Here is an 18623-nt window from a genome sequence, read left to right as displayed (position 1 = left end):
TTAGGCTATATGCTTAAGCCCCCCCCCCCCCCCCCCTCTCTCTCTCTCTCTCTCTCTCTCTCTCTCTCTCTTTGAAGAAGTTATAGAAAAGAAGATCCCAAATTAGAGCAACAACAAGCTTATCAACAAAGGAAAACGTATGTTGTGCATTGTGAAACCATGAGGACACGCCCACAATCCCCCATGCCCACAACTACCCCAGTATCCACGCCTCCCAACAAAGACGCATCGCCAGGCGCCAGTTTATGACCTGTGGTTCTACCCGTTGGACGTGGTCAGCTTCCTGAGCGTTGAGGGTGCTGCTATTGCAGATGAAAATAGATGGAACTCCTTGTGCAGAAAGGTATTGGGAAATGAGAATAATCTTTTCGCCTTACATTTGAAGGAGGATTAAGTATGTTATGAAAAGAGAGTAACTACAGGCCCGGTCTGATGGGCATATACCCCCTCACCAGTAATGTACCCCCAACCCAGATCCCCCTCTCATCGGGCCTTTTCATATCTTGTTTAGGCAAGGCCTAATTAGGCTCATATGGGTGATGAATGTGCTTATCTTAAACGAAATCTGTAACGAAATTGGAATATGTGTCTAACTGATGGGAATTTAGAAGGCTAATGAGTGAGGTAAACGGAAAAAATATCTGACGTCTTTTTGAACAATTTCATTTAATTTATCTGTATTTGAATATTTGATTTATGCATCTACGGAATTAATGAATTGCTGCACGTTAATTATGAATAAATGTACTCATTACATATTTTCTTGTTACATCTAAATTTTGCGTCAGTGGTCGTAACGTGCACATGTCTTCGTTTACATTGGAACAATCAATAGAGTTGAATCAACAGTTTAAACTGTAGTGTTGTACCAGTGCCTTGTGTGGGGCTGAAGTTTATCTGTATTAGTGTTAATAAGTAATACGGACCTGAGTGAAATAATCTTGTACAACATTTTCGCGTAAAAGTTAAGAAGACGTGACTTGTGAAGTGGACTTAAGGTTAAATGTATCTGTCACAGCTGTACCGGTACTCCTGCCTCTAGTAGAACTCTCTTATGTGTCAGAGAAGTGTTGTCAGCACGTTTATGCAAATTTTCCATAGTCGGCCGGCACTATTAGGATTATAGGTAGACGTGATTTATTATACAGTGCATATAGTGAGTGTCTGATAAGAAAATATATCTGCTCGTTGGTTTCCCTCAACGCTAACGTAAACCGCTTTAGTGTCACTGTTCAGAAAAGAGAAAACACTTACATTTATTCTACGAGGTACACGCGATATTATACGTCTTTCAAGCCTGTATCAAGACTCTGTAATATTAGAAATATGTCTGATGATGGGGCACAAGGAGGCACCATCCCACCCATGGCAGAGGAGCAAGTTGGGGTGGACAGCCCCACAGGTGATACAAAATCCCCCGAGCTGGTCTCTGAAGAGAGTGTAACTGTAGATGATGATGGCAAGACTAACGAGAGTGTAAACGAAGACAATGAAAATGATGAGGTATCTGTGAGTGTCGATGATAGTGTTGCGGTTGAGTCTGAGGTAGTTCCAAAGAAGTCTAAAAACCAACTGAAGAGGGAAAGAAGGAGAGCATTGCGGGGTCAGCAGAAGGAGCAATGGAAAGAAAGGAAAAGACAGAAGAAACTGGAGAGGGAGCAGCAGGAAATGGAGGAATTACAGGTAAGAATGTTTAAAAAAAAGGATAATTATTGGATTTAGAGATTTGGGGAACTTGATCATGGTGTCATTCAAGATGTTATGGTGATAATTTTGATTTCTTTAACCCGCGTATAACTGTTGGTGATTTGTCTGACATGTTCGCCTACTATGTTGGCACTGTTGGGTTTGGTGTTGTTTTGTCAGAAATGTTTATTTTCCCCCCTGTTTCCTAAAGTATTTAGTAAATCACCGGTTGTCATGCTTCAAAATCAGCTTTGTTTATTGATTGATTTTGTTTTAAATGCTAGAGTAGTACTAAAAAACAATGAATTGTGGATTGTTATTCAAAACATTAGACTGTTTTGCGATAGTAGATAGGGTAATAGTAGTGAGGGCTATGAATGTCGAGGAATACATGAGGGAAGGTAATGTAATAGTAGGAGAAATACCTGTAAAAAGTCAATAGAATTTTTGAAAACCTTACTTAACCTTTCTAGCAGTCGAGGTTTATTTCAATTTGTATTTTGTATTTGTATTTTCAAAATATACTGTTCACACTCATGCTTGAATAACACACTATCTTTTAATAACACACTGTCTTGACTCTTAGTTGGAGATTAGGTGAGGCTTTCTTATAAAAATTGATATTTTATAATTGATTTATCTGCCCTTGCATTAACCTCACATTTTCTCCTATATACATAATCCTCACTACTGTTACCTTATCGTTTTGTAGAATATTTAATTCTCCAAATCACACTCCACACTTGTATTAAATTCCTTGAATATTACTCTACCAGAACAAAATCACTCAATATTTAATGCTAGTTTTGATGTATGTCAAATTGGTAAGGTAATTTCTTATATTATCCACCCCTAGGTTAAGTTGATTTATGTAGGGTATGGGGAGAACCAGGGGCAGAGAACCTCTGATGGAGGTTAGATAAGGTTGGAATGCTTTTGCTAATCAGAGGTGATATTTGTATGCTTCTTGATATTTAAAACAAATTTTTGTAGGAAAGTTCGAGAAATCTAGTTTTAAGATGGATACAGAAGATAAACAAAGATAGCATATTATTGTTTGATGTAACTGTGCCATCTTTTTATTGAAATAACTGTTAAATTATTTGTACAGCATTAGATAACCTGTAATGAAAATCAGGGAAATGTGGAGTTAATTGATGTAACACTAGGTGAAACACCTTTAAAATATCAAAAACCACACAAATTTCTCTGAACTACCTTTAGCAGCCGACTTTTACTTTATTTTCAATGCTCTATGAAGAATACATGGCATATGGCCTCATGTTTACATTGTATTGTTGGGAGGTTTGTGCACTGTGTGAATTGAGTACACATGCGTATTCTTTACATTTGGCAAGCTGGAGCAGAAAATGTAACTTTCTATTTACCTGTCCATATCTCTGATGCCTGCTCCCTTTTGGAACTTCCTTGAGGGGGTGGCCAAGGCAAAAGAGTCTCCATAAGTGGTGAGCTTGAGTGCTGCTTCTTAGCCTTTAGTGCCTCATCCTTAACAGGCCATTGGCAGAGGGCAATTCAAGCACTGTGTTTTGTGAGGCTTCTACCTAATGTACCTATCAACTGTTATTACCTAATGTGTCCACTTAATGTTCCATCCTACTACTGCAACCTAATGGTTCTACCTAATGCTCTTGTCTAATGTTTCTACCTACTACTGCTGTCTAAATTATTCCTACCATTTTGCCACAAGGCAGGGCTAGCGCATCGTACTTACCACAAAAAAATCAAGTGTTATGAAGAATGAGTTGTGGGCATTTAGTGTTAAGTGTTATGCAAGACAAGGAAAGATTGTATGTTTGTAGACAGAATGCCAGCAGTCCACGTGTGGATGAGGCAGTAGGATCAAAAGTTGAGAGGAGCTTTTCATGGGTTCCATTGATTTCCAGTTATGTTTCACTTTTGTTTTCACTAACCCCATATTTTCCCTGATCTTCATAACCTTTCCCATTATCACATTATTTAGTTATAGGATAAGGAAAGAGTAAAAATGTGTATCTGCATGGTTTTTACAAATATATCAAAACAGTAAACATGCATTTGCAAAACACATTTTTCTTGTTTGTTAATTCATGCTGGTACTTCATTAACTTAACTAAGTCCAGCAGTTATGAAAATCAGGAATTCCCAGTAAAGCATATAAGATTTTGGAGTGTGAATTAATATATTTTTTCTCTTAAGTCATATTTAAATGAGACATATTTCAGAATAACGTGAATTACTTTAATAAAAAAAAGCATATTTTTGTAAGGAGTGAATTTGCAAGTTATTGATTTTTAAGGGCAATGGCTCCAAGTATTATGAATTAATGGGCATCTAATACATCATGAATAACATTCCAGTAAGAATTGCCATTCTCTGAAATGCAAAATTACTGAAAACAATACAAGTAACACATAAACTTTTTATGATAAGATTGTAAACCTGATTCTGCAATATTTTGTCTAGTTTAAGTGGCACAGGCAAAAACATACCCAAATTGTGACCATATTGCGCTTGAGGAAAAATAATAGTCATAAGGAAAAGAATAGAATTAATTGGAGTCTTTCAGTTGTTTTTAGACTTGACTTTTAAGGTGGAAAAAAGGACGTATTGTTATCTTTGGCTGACTGGTCTCCACTCGAGAACTCTGAGAAGCAGCAGCCAAGCACATGTGAAAGAAGCCAAGCACAGTGGCTAAAAGAACACTAGTTGACAGGGCAGCAACATCATGTAGGACAGAAAGCGATGATTGAATAGAGGTGATAGGAGGGAGTTGAGAAGCTGGAAGGCTTTTGATTCCTCTCTTAAGAGAGAGGTAAAAGAAGAGCCATCATAGATATGTAAGCAGCAGTGTGCTGCTTTGAAGAAAAAGTAATGTTTGCTTCAATGCAACACCCCAGTTTTTGAGAAAGATTTAGTGATAGCTAATTATTGTCATTGTGTGGGGTCTCCAGGATAAAACAAAGGCTTTGGTTATGTCCAGTGCTTTATTATGTTATTGCAGGGCTGTATTTGGGTGTTTTGAAATTTGATCGTAGGTGATTAGTTAGAAAGAAATATAGGTAGACTGCCATTTTGCTCAGTATATTTGAACCAGGGTAATGCTTTCCCATTCCAAGATATTGCATTTATATGAATTAAGAGAAGATATTTGTTCAGTTTGAGACAGTAAATATTGGATTGAGAAAGGGATGGAATGTAAGTTTTGGTATGTACAGTGGAATCAGTCATTGGAATAAGATCAAATGGTAGAGGTTGAAGAAAGATTATTTATGGAGAGAAGGAAGAGAGTAGGGGATAAGACATGTCCCCAGGGACACCACTTTTGACAAGAGAAGAGAGTTTGTTTCATTAGGGTAGATTGGAATTGATTTATTTTTACTTTTGCACAAAGCTTTCAGATTCCCCATACCATATTTTGAAGTGTTTAGTAGATCCCAATATCTTGTCTGTGAACCAGAAAATCTCTACTGTATTCTTTTATACTATCTCAAGTTAGTAAACAATTGAGGAAGTATCGTATAATGTTACCTAGTGTTTGTGTGATTGGAATATTAGATGAAAACCTGTATCCTTGTGAAAACCTGTATCGTAGGATTATAGATGAAAACCTGTTTTGAATTAATAGTCATTGAAAACTTCTTATCCTCGTACCGTTAGATCAAATCCTGTATCCTAGTACATTAGATGAAAACCTCTATCCTAAACTTTTACTATCTTAGTACTTTGTGGTTCTCAAATCCACCAACCTTGGAATTGCAGTTGCTGTATTATTGGTATTGATGTTGCTAAGGAGACCTGACTGCAGATGGAATGAATAATAACAAGTAGATTTTTCCCCCAATTGGTAAAAGTTCAGTTTAGCTGCAATGAAAGTAGCTTTTAGAAATAATTTTGCTTTGGTTTAGTAATACTGCATACTGAATTAAGATCAGAAAATCACTGGCAAAAGACTTTTCTTATTCATCTTTTGATATGGTATTAAATTGCCAGTAGTGGGGAGGGCTATGAAGAACAGGGAAGAAATGTTTTACGTAAAAGTAGGGGAAATTATTGTAAAGTTTTGAGAATCTATGAAAATCTCACCTAACCTAACAGCAAAGATTTAAAACGGAAATATATCTTTGTTGATGTGTTGTGCTGCTGGAGACTGCATGGCATGAATGATTGCTTCAGGAGGGTGGTTACTAGCAACTTCAGTTACTGTGTACCTTTTTTTGTTTGTGTGTTTATTGGCACAGTGATGAAATCATATGTGTGTCTGGTATAATTTTCGTAGATATTTAGAATTATGGTAAAGCTCGGTTGCAAGATAAAGCTTGGTGATGTTTCATAGTTTATGTGTTTTCCATACTTTTACATTAACCACACTTTTTCCATGCTTGCTATAGCCCTCTCCACATTTACTTACTTGATATCGAAAAATGAAAATTAAAGTTTTGCAACAGTGTTTTTATATCTTGCTTTCATAATATCATAAAACTAATCAAAAACATACACTTACAAAAGCTAGTTTTGTTGCAGAGTTAAGTTTTACCTCTCAATCTGTCAATTTATAGATTTTCAACAATTTTACAACTGTAACCACTAAATGAGTGACAGGTGATTGAATACAAGTGATTTGTGTTCATTTTGTGTTAGATTACTTGCCAGAAGGATTTGATATACCTTCCTCTAGCATGCTATGTGAGATCATTGCAAGCATTAAAAACAACAAACCAGAGAGTGTGCTTCATGTTCTCAGTATGTTCAGTGGTACACCAGTAAAGCTAGCCAATTCCATCAATATGTCAACTGCTCCACTCATAATGATAATATGAAAAATAGGTCTGTGGCATTGCATCATCAAAAAATTGTACTAAAAGAGATCCTATTGGAATGTCTGACTACACTGTAGTTCTTTTATCTCCATGCTACAAATAGAAACTGAAGCAACGTAAACTTACTACAACCATTTTTTGACATTCTTTACTGGAATGCATTCTATGACTTATCTGAAATGATTGAAGAACTTATTGAAGTATTCTTAGATTATATGTCTCTGTAAAGCTACTGGTGAACCAAATGAAAATGTTCTGTTGTATCTACACAACGAACCATGGTTTGATAAAGATCATAGACAGAACCTACTGACTTAAGAAAATCGGGTCTTGTCTTCTTGGGACTGGAAAACTTAGAAAGTGACATTATTGAAGGAATTTGTTAAGTGTAAAGCTGAATTCAGAGCTAGAATAGATAAGCTCAGCAACAGCAGTGCCAAGGATGACTGGAAAGGTCTTTGACTTGTCCGCCAGTATAAACCAGGCTATGAATCAGCATGAGATCACAAGGGAAGGTTATCTGACAAGCTGAACACATTGTACTCCAGGTCAGATACTTCAAAGGACATAAAGAAAATTAAAAAGTGAGAAAAGAACTATCATCAGAAGAAGAACCACCACATAATTTCACCCATTCCAGTGGTGATATGAACAAACTTTTCAAATTAAACAGTAGGAACTCCAGAGGTCCAGATGGCATACAATTATGGGTGCAGAGGATTTTTATTTTCAAGAGCTGTCTCTTGTATATACTCTCTTCTTTGAATGTTGTATGGAAAAATATCATGAGCATATACAAAACTGCCAGCTTCATTCTTGTGCCAAAGAAAAGTGCTAAAAAAAAACCCAAACTATTTTCATGCCATTTCTTTGCCAGTTCCATCCAAGACCTGACCTGTTATATACCTGATGCAGAAGTTTTTTTTTTTTTGCTATGGCTTGGGCTGGGTTCAGGCTCCTGAATGTTAGTTGACCATGCTATTGGAAGTTGCGGCCCATAGGCCCAAATAACCACCACAACTGGTCCGGAACATATTGTAAATACCTATCTAGGACCTTCTTAAATACTTCCGCTGTACATCTCATAGTGATTCTGATTTCTCTTTCTGTTATGAAATACAGAAAGGATTATGAAAGGGAAAAAAAATACGACATGGGAAAGCATTTATGAATTTCAGAAGAAATGAAAAAAACCTGTCTTATAAAATTTGCTTGGTCATACTTATTGAGAAAGACATGAGAGGATAGAGAGCTCCAAAGCTTTGAGTATAGGAAAGAAACATTTATCAAAACAGCCCACCTGTGAGTTGCCTGCAGCCTCACAGTAATCATATGATGCAGAAGCTTGCTGAGTATTGCTTTTTCTACCATTTGGTGAGGGGACAAAAGCAGCAAGCTTCCAGGAGCAAAATCTAAAGTAATACTTATAGAAGAGGGAAAGTGAACCAATATTGTGGCATAGGGCATGTGGGTCAAGTTTAGTGTTTAGCCATGGAAAGTTTAAGTCGGATCACTTTTGACTCAATTTTGTCGAATAAGGACGCAGAGCTAGAACCACCCGAGATGTGAAAGCAGTATTCCATACAAGGACAAGTCAGTCCTTTGTATAAATGGAGTAACTGTTCCGAAGAAATTTTGACATTCAGACAGGACTCCTAGTTTCTTAGAGGCAGACTTGCCTATTTCCATAATGTTGGGTTTCCTAGAAAGAGTGGATGTTACAGTAATGCCAAGTGTGTTCAGTGAGTCAAGGTGAATAACAAAACCTTTGAGGGAGAGAGGAAAGTTGTGTGGAGTTTTTGATAGAGAGCTGGGTCTTGGAGGCATTACATCAAACTAGATTTCGTCTACCCCACTGATATATCTTCTCCAGCTCTTGAGTTTATTGAGGAAGTTGTGTCAAGACAAGATGCATATTGCATGAGAGAAGGAGCAGAACTGAAGGATGTGGAGGAATGCAGTGTTGAGTCATCAGCTTGCATTTGATTTTTTGTAAAAGAGAGGAAATTGTTGATAAAAAAGAGAAAGTGTAGGAGATAGGACAGAGCTTTGAGGGACAGTGCTGTTGATGGAGAAAGGGGAGCATGCTAATCATCACCAAAGTGAGGGAGGGAACCTAGAATGCTAAACTCTGTCAAAAGCTTTGAATATGTCAAGGGTAACTGTATAGGATTCCGTAGAATCTTTCAGGGATGATGACCAGACATTGTCATGCCAAGGGGGAATAACCTTTGAATGCAGGTTTAAGACCATACCTTGTCAGATTTTTCAAGTGTAAATGATTATATAGGTCTCCCATCTATGATAATTGGGTATAGCCTCGATGATTTCAGATTTTCCAGTAGTTCATCTACTCTATCACATCAATATGGGGGAGGCCATGATGGATTTTTGAAAAGTTTCTATATTTACAGTTCTGCCTGCACAGTTTTTTCAGTACACAGTAGTATTCTGTTCATGAGAGTATTAGCACATCATAGAGTGTCATCATTGGTTTTTCTCCCTTTCCTTGATGGTCTACAAGATCCATCCTCCCATCTATTGGATGTGGCAGCTGTTGCCTTTTTTTCTATTTAAGGTTAAGTCATCAGACATTAGTACTGCAAGGCCATTCACATTTTTCATTCATGAGATTCGAGTGCCTGTGTCTGTTTGGTATTCTGTGTTGCCCTTATTTTTTTGTTTTTCCCAGACTGAAGGAGTTGGAACTAATCCCCTTTGGGAACATGTTTAAGGTGGCCCAGTGGAAGACTCTTTTTTGTCAGTTTGTAGTCACCTGATGTCTTCTGACTGAATTTCTTACCATTAGTGGTATCATATGTGGTGATAATGATTTGAAATTGTGATGCTTGTATGTGTAATTGCTGATATAAGAACAAGGAACAGCAGTAATGTGATCGCATTTCCATGGGGATAGAGCATTTTATGAAGGAAGCACTGGAAATAGCTTAAGTTGATGGATAGTTATAGAGTGGTTTGTGTGGGATAAGTTTATTATTGTTACATAGGATGAGTACTGAGCATGTCAAAGAGGAACTGTATTGAGAGGATCCTTGTTTCATTGATGTTACTGGATTCGTTCTGTGTGAGGTTATGATTCGAGTGAAGATTCACGTTTGGCAAGGCTGTATCATCATCAGTGAATTTGTCAGAAAATTTCTTGCATCAGGGGAATCCATCGTGTCCCAGTTACAGGTGGCCATGGATATTTTGAAAGGGGTACTGGAATAGAGTGAATTGGAACGATGTGGTATACTGGGGTCGACATGCTGTCTATGGATTGAACCAGGGCATTTGAAGCATCTTAGGTAAACCATGGAAAGGTCTGTGGGGCCTTGATGTGGAAAGTGAGCTGTGGTTTTGGTGCATTACACATGACAGCTAGAGACTGAGCGTGAATGAATGTGGCCTTTTTTTCATGGTGCTACCTTGCTGGATGGGGGGGGGGTTGCTATCTCATGTGTGGTGGGGTGGCAGCGGGAATGAGTGTAGGCAGCAAGTATGAATATGTACATGTGTATGTATGTATATCTGTGTATGTATATGTATGTATATGTATATGTGTGGGCATTTATGTATATACATGTGTATGTGGGTGGGTTGGGCCATTCCTTGTCTGTTTCCTTGTGCTACCTCGCTAATGCGGGAGATGGTGATTAAGTACAATAATGATTTTTTTGTACATATTATCCTTGGTTACCGTTTTGTGTTTTAGCAAGGTAGTGACAGGAAACAGGCAAAGAAAGACCCATCCACTCACATACATATTTACACATATGCACATACATGTACATATACATACATATATATATATATATATATATATATATACTGTATATACACATACATACATATATACTCATGAACATGTTCATCCTTGCTTGCCTTTATTCATTACCAGCACCACCCTGTCCCACAGGAATCAGCGAATTAGTGCCAGGAAACATATTAACAAAGGCCGCATCTGCTCACATCTCTTCTGTAGCCGTCATGTGTAATGCACTGAAATCATGACTCCCTCTCCACATCCAGGCCCCACAGATCTTTCCATGGTTTACCTCAGACGTTTCACATGCCCTGGTTCATTCCATTGACAGCACGTCGACCCCACTATACCACATTGTTTCAATTCACTCTATACCATGCGTGCCTCTTACCCTCCTGAATGTTCAGGCCCCAATCGCTCAAAATCTTTTTCACTCCATCCTTCCACCTCCAATGTGGTTTCCTGCTTCTCTTTGTTCCCTTCAACTCTTACAAATATATCCACTTTGTCAACTTTTTGTCACTCATTCTCTCCATATGTACAAACTATTTCAACACACCCTGTTCTGCTCTTTCAACCACACTTTTTATTACCACACATCATTCTTACCCTTTCATTACTTGCTTGATCATACCAACTCACACCACATACTATCCTCAGACATTTCATTTCCAGTACATCCAGCCTCCTCTGTATGACCCTATCTATAGTCCATGCCTCACAACCATACAATATTGTTGGAACTACTATTCCTTCAAACATACCCATTTGTGTACTCTGAGATAACATTCTATCTTTCTACACATAATTCATTGCTCCCAGAACCTTTGCTCCCTCCCCCACCCTATGACTCGCTTCCACTTCCATGGTTCCATTTGCTGCCAAGTCCACTATCAGATATCTAAAACACTTCACCTTCTCCCATCTTTCTCCATTCAAACACACAGCTCAACTAACTTATCTCTCAACCCTGGTGAAGCTACTAACCTAGCTCTTATTCACATTTACTCTCAATTTTCTCCTTTCACACACTTTTCCAGACTGAGGCACCAACTTCAGCCTTCAATGCTGTATCATCGGCGAACAACAGCTGACTTACTTCCCAGGCCCTCTCACCTCCAACAGCCTGCATACTCACCCCTCTCTCCAAAACTTGCATTTACCTCCCTAACCAAATTAAACAACCATGGAGACATCACACACACACACACACACACACACACACACACTTTGTTTTTATATATATATACATTGTATTGTATTTTATTATACTTTGTCGCTGTCTCCCGCGTTAGCGAGGTAGCGCAAGGAAACAGACGAAAGAATGGCCCAACCCACCCATATACACATGTATATACATACACGTCCTCACATGCACATAGACATACCTATACATCTCAACGTATACATATATATACACACACAGACATATACATATATACACATGTACATAATTCATACTGTCTGCCCTTATTCTTTCCCGTCACCACTCCGCCACACATGAAGTAACAACCCCCTCCCCCAGCATGTGTGTGAGGTAGCACTAGGAAAAGACAACAAAGGCCACATTCGTTCACACTCAGTCTCTAGCTGTCATGTATAATGCACCGAAACCACAGCTTCCTTTCCTCATCCAGGCCCCACAGAAATTTCCGTGGTTTGCCCCAGACGCTTCACATGCCCTGGTTCAATCCATTGACAGCACGTTGACCCCGGTATACCACATCGTTCCAATTCACTCTATTCCTTGCACGCCTTCACCCTCCTGCATGTTCAGTCCCAGATCACTCAGAATCTTTTTCACTCCATCTTTCCACCTCCAATTTGGTCTCCCACTTCTCCTCGTTCCCTCTGCCTCTGACACATATCCTTTTTGTCAATCTCTCCTCACTCATTCTCTCCATGTGACCAAACCATTTCAAAACACCCTCTTCTGCTCTCGCAACCATACTCCTTTTATTACCACACATCTCTTTTACCCTTTCATTACTTACTCGATCAAACTACCTCAGCAGGGTTGAGGGACTAGTTAATTGGGCGGTAAGTTTGAATGGAGAAATACTGGAGGAAGTGTTTTAGATATCTGGGAGTGGATTAGTAGAGGATAGAGCCATGGAAGTGAGTCACAGGTTGGGGGAGTGGGCGAAGGTTCTGGGAGTATTGAGGAATGTGTGGAAGACGAGAACTTTATCTTGGAGAGAAAAAAATGGGTATGTTTGAAGGTATAGTGGTTCCAACAATGTTTTATGGTTGTGAAGCATGGGCTATAGATAGGGTTGTGCAGAGTAGGATGGATGTGTTAGAAATGAAATGTTTGAGGACAATATGTGGCATGAGGTGGTTTGACCGTGAAAGTAATGAAAGGGCAAGAGAGATGTGTGGTAATAAAAAGGGTATGGTTGAGAGAGCAGAAGGGGGTGTATTGAAATGGTTTGGTCACATGGAGAGAATGAGTAAGGAAAGATTGACAAAGAGGATGTATGTGTAAGTGGTAGAGGGGCCTGAACATACAGGAGGGTGAAAGGCGTGCAAGGAATAGAATGAATTGGAACGATTTGGTTTACCGGGGTCGACGTGCTGTCAGTGGATTGAACCAAGGCATGTGAAGCGTCTGGGGTAAACCATGGAAAGTCTTGTGGGGCCTGGATGTGGAAAGGGAGCTGTGGTTTCGGTGCATTACACATGACAGCTAGAGACTGAGTGTGAACGAATGTGGCCTTTGTTGTCTTTTCCTAGCTCTACCTCGCGCGCACGCTGGGGGAAGGGGTGCCATTTCGTGTGGCAGGGTGGCGGCGGGTATAGATGAAGGCAGCATGTATGAATATGTACATGTGTATATATGTATATGTATATGTATGTATACGTTGAGATGTATAGGTATGTACATGTGCGTGTGTGGGCGTTTATGTATATACATGTGTATGTGGGTGGGTTGGGCCATTCTTTCGTGTTTCCTTGCGCTAGCGCGAGAAACAGCGACAAAGTATAATATATATATATATATATATATATATATATATATATATATATATATATATATATATATATATATATTTTTTTTTTTTTTTTTTTTCATACTATTCGCTATTTCCCGCGATAGCGAGGTAGCGTTAAGAACAGAGGACTGGGCCTTGGAGGGAATATCCTCACCTGGCCCTCTTCTCTGTTCCTTTTGGAAAAAAAAAAAAAAACGAGAGGGGAGGATTTCCAGCCCCCCGCTCCCTTCCCTTTTAGTCGCCTTCTACGACACGCAGGGAATACGTGGGAAGTATTCTTTCTCCCCTATCCCCAGGGAATATATATATATATATATATATATATATATATATATATATATATATATATATATATATATATATATATATATATATATGTGTGTGTGTGTGTGTGTGTGTGTGTGTGTGTGTATAATCGGTGAAATTCGATACTGTATCCGTCGAGTACAGTATGTCATATAATTTGGATATATTGGATTTGTTTTAATTTGGCCATTGTTCATAAAACATTTCTCCTTTTTATTATAATGTCTTTTGATTCCAGTTTGTTCAAGGGTAAAGTTTAATCACTCAGCATTGCAGATACTTATTTACAGTAATGATATATTTTAGGTAAAATTTAATCATTGTTTTTCAATTACTTGGAATGGGAGTGAAGCTAATTTCGTTCCTTACATTTTCAGTTATTCTTATTTTGTTAATTCATCATCGTAAGTAATAAGTGGGGAACGAATTTTCAAGCAAAGATGGAGCGTCATTGTTATTAGTTGAGTTGGCCATGTATTGAGGTACGTTTTCTGTATTGAAATGATTAGAGGAAAACGGGAGGCATCCTATTTCATTATTCATGTTTAGTATACAACCGATAATTGATGCATCATCTACAGTGAAAGGCCCCAAAGAATAAGCAGAGTCTGATAGGAGTGAATATCGCAAATTATTGGCCTATAATATATTTACGTTGTGATAGAAGTACAGCAAATTTCATCACACTTAAAGTGGCTTTTTTGTTTTTGTAGGTACAAAGAAATATTGCATGATCTCGTTAGGGAGGTGTAAGTGACCATTTGAAACTATAGAATTTGTTTAGAGTAGCGTGTTTTATTTCATACTGTGTGTGGGGAATTGTTGGCGGAGGGGGGGGGGGGGTTTGAGAACGAGAAGGCAGGATTTGGTAGCTGTACATAACAAATAGGTAGATGGCAGGCGATTTGGTAGCTGTACCATAACCAATATATGAGTAGATGGCAGGCGATTTGGTAGCTGTACCATAACCAATATTTCCTCTCTCTCTCTCTCTCTCTCTCTCTCTCTCTCTCTCTCTCTCTCTCTCTCTCTCTCTCTCTCTGTTTGGAGGTATATATTTGTATCGCTGTTGTACGGTCAGATGAAATATGATAAACTGTATAAATGCATGACCTTTATGAACGTGTTGGAGTTATCTTGAAATTAGTTAACTTTACTGTAATCATTCTGCTAATTTGATGAGACAGTTAATGTTCCTTGTTCAAGTCTATTGAGAGACCTAGATGTGCTACTCAGTTAAGTCCGTATTTTGACGTCTGGGATGGATTACGTAGATGATCTCCGGGAGGTCGCGTAGAGTTCAAAGTAGCCCGACCCTAGCGTTCACACACACATCAAGAGCATCTTTTCCATAGCAATGGAAATTGGATTTTTTTTCCCTCTCATATTGTACTTGCTTTGAGGCTGGGCTGGGCTGGGCTGGGCTGCGACCATAGGGTGACTATTCCAGTTCTTTAAGGATAATACGCTTCTAGTGTTGTGTCCTCCGGTCCACTGATAACACACACTGATTGGTTCAACCCCACCTCCAACATGTTGGCTCTCTCTGGAATACGTGAGTGGGACGGTTTGAGGAAAAGCCGCGCGTCAGAGTCGGCGTATTTGAAGCGTAGAAACCCACGTTGATCAGAATCAGGGGAAGACTGGAATAGTCTTCGTGCAAACTTAAATTTCCGCTTTAAAAAAGTATCGGGGTGTCATATAACTTGCATGAACTTCTTATCTGCATCATTACCGAAGTTTGGATTAAGAACCTATCTTGGTTAATTGCGTTATCTTCACTGACTTTCATATCGAAACTTTTGATTGCACTGGGGACACATATTGTCATATGATGGTCTGGTCTTTAATAATAATGTGGTGATTTTTTTTTATTTCAGTAGTTTATGGAGATGACAGTGTTATCCAACCAAAGAGATCTTTGGTTGGATCTTCAGGTGATTCGCTGAATATTTGGGTGTACTGCGTTTAGAAAGCTCTTCCTGATATTTGATGATAGTGATACCTAGAGCCATCTTTCGTTCATGTGTGATGGTAGAGCCCGGTCGTGTGACGCGAGTCCTGATTTGTGTGTTTCCTACCATTGGCTTCACAAAATTTAAAGTAAGGAAATTATTAATAAAATCCATGTGTATGTTTAGGCGAGGATACGCATTCGAATTCGTGTGAACCTGTCCAAGCTGGACTTGCCAGTTGGAAGTTTTGTTCTAAGGTGATCTTAGCGCTTGGCCAGACTCTGTAGGAGTATCCTGGTCAGTTCAGATACAGAGATGGAGTGAAACATTAGCAGCCTCATGGAATCGCGCTTGTTTGGTATGTTATTGATTGAATTTCTGCTTCGTGGCTGTCTACGATTTTTTTTCTCTTCGACGTGCAAGCTTGACAGTTGTAGGTTGCCTTGGGTGGCGATTGGAGGAGGGGGGGAAATCCACGGTGACGTCAGAGGCAACGCCCTCGGGGTGGGGTTGGGTGGGTGCGGAGCCTAGCCTCCCAGCGAGGCTTCATAAAAGTAAAACAAATAATGTGAGAAAAACAAGTTTCAGAACGCTATCATTATTCTGAACATAGCATGGATATCTTGGGCTGAACATGAGAAATATCTGGACACTATTATATCTACGAATCGCAAACAACGTTATGGGACTTTTATACATATGCAGTCTTTTTAAAAACGTATCTTTGGTGTTACTTTCACTAACTCGTATTGTTAAGTCATACTATATGATAACAATGCCGTTAAAGAAAACGTCACTTCGCCCTACTCGATGAAATAGACATTTGCTCTTGTGTTTGTATCCGTTGCTACGGATGAGAATAGACTGATTGAGACTTAAATAGCTCAGATCACGATTACCAGAGTCTATGATCATCTTGAATACATGGACCAAATCCCATCTTAATCAACTCTTTCATTAGCTGTGGAAGTGTAGTATGTCACAGAATATTGCTCGCCTAGGAATCATCTCTGGTAGCTCACCCCCTGTACTCTATCCCTTATACCTCTTCTCTCAAGTAGGATGACCAAAACTGGACGCTGCAGTGAATTGGAAAGTTTTTTTTCTTAATTGAAATTCCCATCGTATGAAACTCCCAGGACCGTCAAGACCGTCATGGTCAATTTATATTATGAAAATACGAAGAATCTGTAACGCCTGCTTCAGATGTTAAGAGATATTTCTAAGACCTTATACATTTTCACGAAGTATAGAGACCATGTTGAAGTCGAGGAGATAATGGGACCTGATTTTTTGTTTCTTTTACGTTATATGGCTGAGTAGAATTCATAATGTAGCTTTTCTTAAGTTAACGTGTAGAACTGCTCATATTGATTTCAAGATTCGTTTGCCATATATGAGCCCTTTACATCAGTTTTGTCCATTTCAGCTTGCAGCTACAGATAGACAGTTTCTGTCGTCGTTTTGTTTCCAAGATTTCCCGGCATAAAGACGCTTGGGAGTTTGGACATCACACAGCCTAGCCCATCATCAGTGTCCCTGATACATAACATTTGGTCCTAGGATTGATTCGTGCTGGGCAGATGTTACATTACGCCATTCTAAGGCTGTGCCAGTAACCATTGCTGTCTGTTCATCTTCCAGTCAGCCAGTTTTCTTATCACCGAAGTACACCATCTGTACTGTTGTCTTCACTTTTGCATCTTTCATGCTGGACTTGACTGAATGTTTCCCGATATTCTAATGAGATGATATCACACGTCATACATATCATCATAAATGTTGATAGGGTCAGAAACCAAGGGGATATTTTCAGACGCGAACGACTTCGTCGAAAACCATAGTTTGAATCGTTAACTGGTGATGATCTGATAATCTAGATGAAATAGCATGGTTTCCGTAATTTTGCTAATTACGGACGTCGGGCTAATTAGGTGATATTACCTGGACAGGGGCAGATTGCTCGTTTCGTGACTTGAAGAGATAAGCCAAGATCTTAAACCATCTCTTCTGCTATCAGTGGGACCGGTTCTGAAACACAAGCATGTTCAGTGGTATATACGGATGGAGATGACAATAACCTTTTAAGAACTTAGTCTTGGTTTCACGGTTTTTTTGCGGGTTATGTATCAGTTAACTGGGTAATGATTTAACGTAATTGTCTTTTTTTTTTTTTTAGGGTTTCTTGAACTGTTTTCAACAGTATTGCTTCATATTGTTTGTTTTGATGTACAAGTTTTTCGTCTTTCTTCGTGTATATATCCAGGTTACTTTCCCATATACTTATTAGTCTCTTGTCTGTTGTTTTCATTTACGACCAGTATGCTTCATTGCACCATTCCTCCATCTTAGCGTAGAAAATGAGTCGTCTGTGGATTGACGCGTGTGTTCCTTCAACAATTGAATGTCTTGTTAAAACTTTTCCAGGCTCTTTGTATCATTTTTATTTACTGTATCATCGCGACTTATCCTGTCTAGAGCAATGGGAAGACAGTTTTTCCAGAATGAAGTATTTTGTCACGACTGTCGTGTTGACCAACATATCGAACAAGCAGTACTGAAAGCTGTTTCAAAAGTAATTTTCCTGTGTTTACGTTTAACAGATTTTACTTAGCCATGTGATTATCAATGAGTTTTTTTTTTTTTTTTTGTCGCTCAAAAAAATCTTAGATATTCTTATGAGTTGGTTTCTCAAGGCATTGCATTAGAGCACACTCATGTTTACTAAGTACAGTCCAAGCCCAGTGGTGGTGGAATGTGATTCTTCCCGTTTTCATACTTGCATGTCAAAGTCTCCCATTATATGTGAATCGCGTTCATTACACATTCCTGATAACTTGTCATGTCTTTCTTCTACAAATCGCTCGTGTGTGTGTGTGTGTGAAGCCTGGAAACTTAAGTCTCACTGTTATATTCTTTAGATACTTGTTTCTGCCTTCCACTAAAATGGATTAAAGTTAGCTTTTGCTGAAAGCAGGATATCAACGATTACTGTGTTTATTCTTCTTGTGTGTGTGTGTGTGTGTGTGTGTGTGTACCCACTGCATAGTCAGCAAGGAAATTTTGTTTTTGATGTCTAATCAAGATTCAGCTGTGT

At 38.8% G+C, this 18623-nt stretch overlaps 1 protein-coding gene across 1 annotated transcript in view; it reads left to right on the top strand.

Moving 5' to 3' along the window:
- Positions 1–269: 269 nt before the first annotated feature.
- The window catches only part of LOC139749336 (uncharacterized), a 288455-nt gene continuing 270101 nt past the window's right edge, over positions 270–18623 (top strand). Inside the window, exon 1 of the mRNA XM_071663058.1 lies at positions 270–1683. Within this exon, the coding sequence (XP_071519159.1) occupies positions 1327–1683 (357 nt within the window). The 5' untranslated portion in view covers positions 270–1326. The remainder of the gene's footprint in view (positions 1684–18623) is intronic.

This window comes from Panulirus ornatus, chromosome 7, assembly GCF_036320965.1.
Source record: "Panulirus ornatus isolate Po-2019 chromosome 7, ASM3632096v1, whole genome shotgun sequence".
Lineage (NCBI taxonomy): Eukaryota > Metazoa > Arthropoda > Malacostraca > Decapoda > Palinuridae > Panulirus > Panulirus ornatus.
The sequence above is the reverse complement of the archived record's forward strand: the minus strand, read 5'-3'. Positions and strand labels throughout refer to the sequence as shown.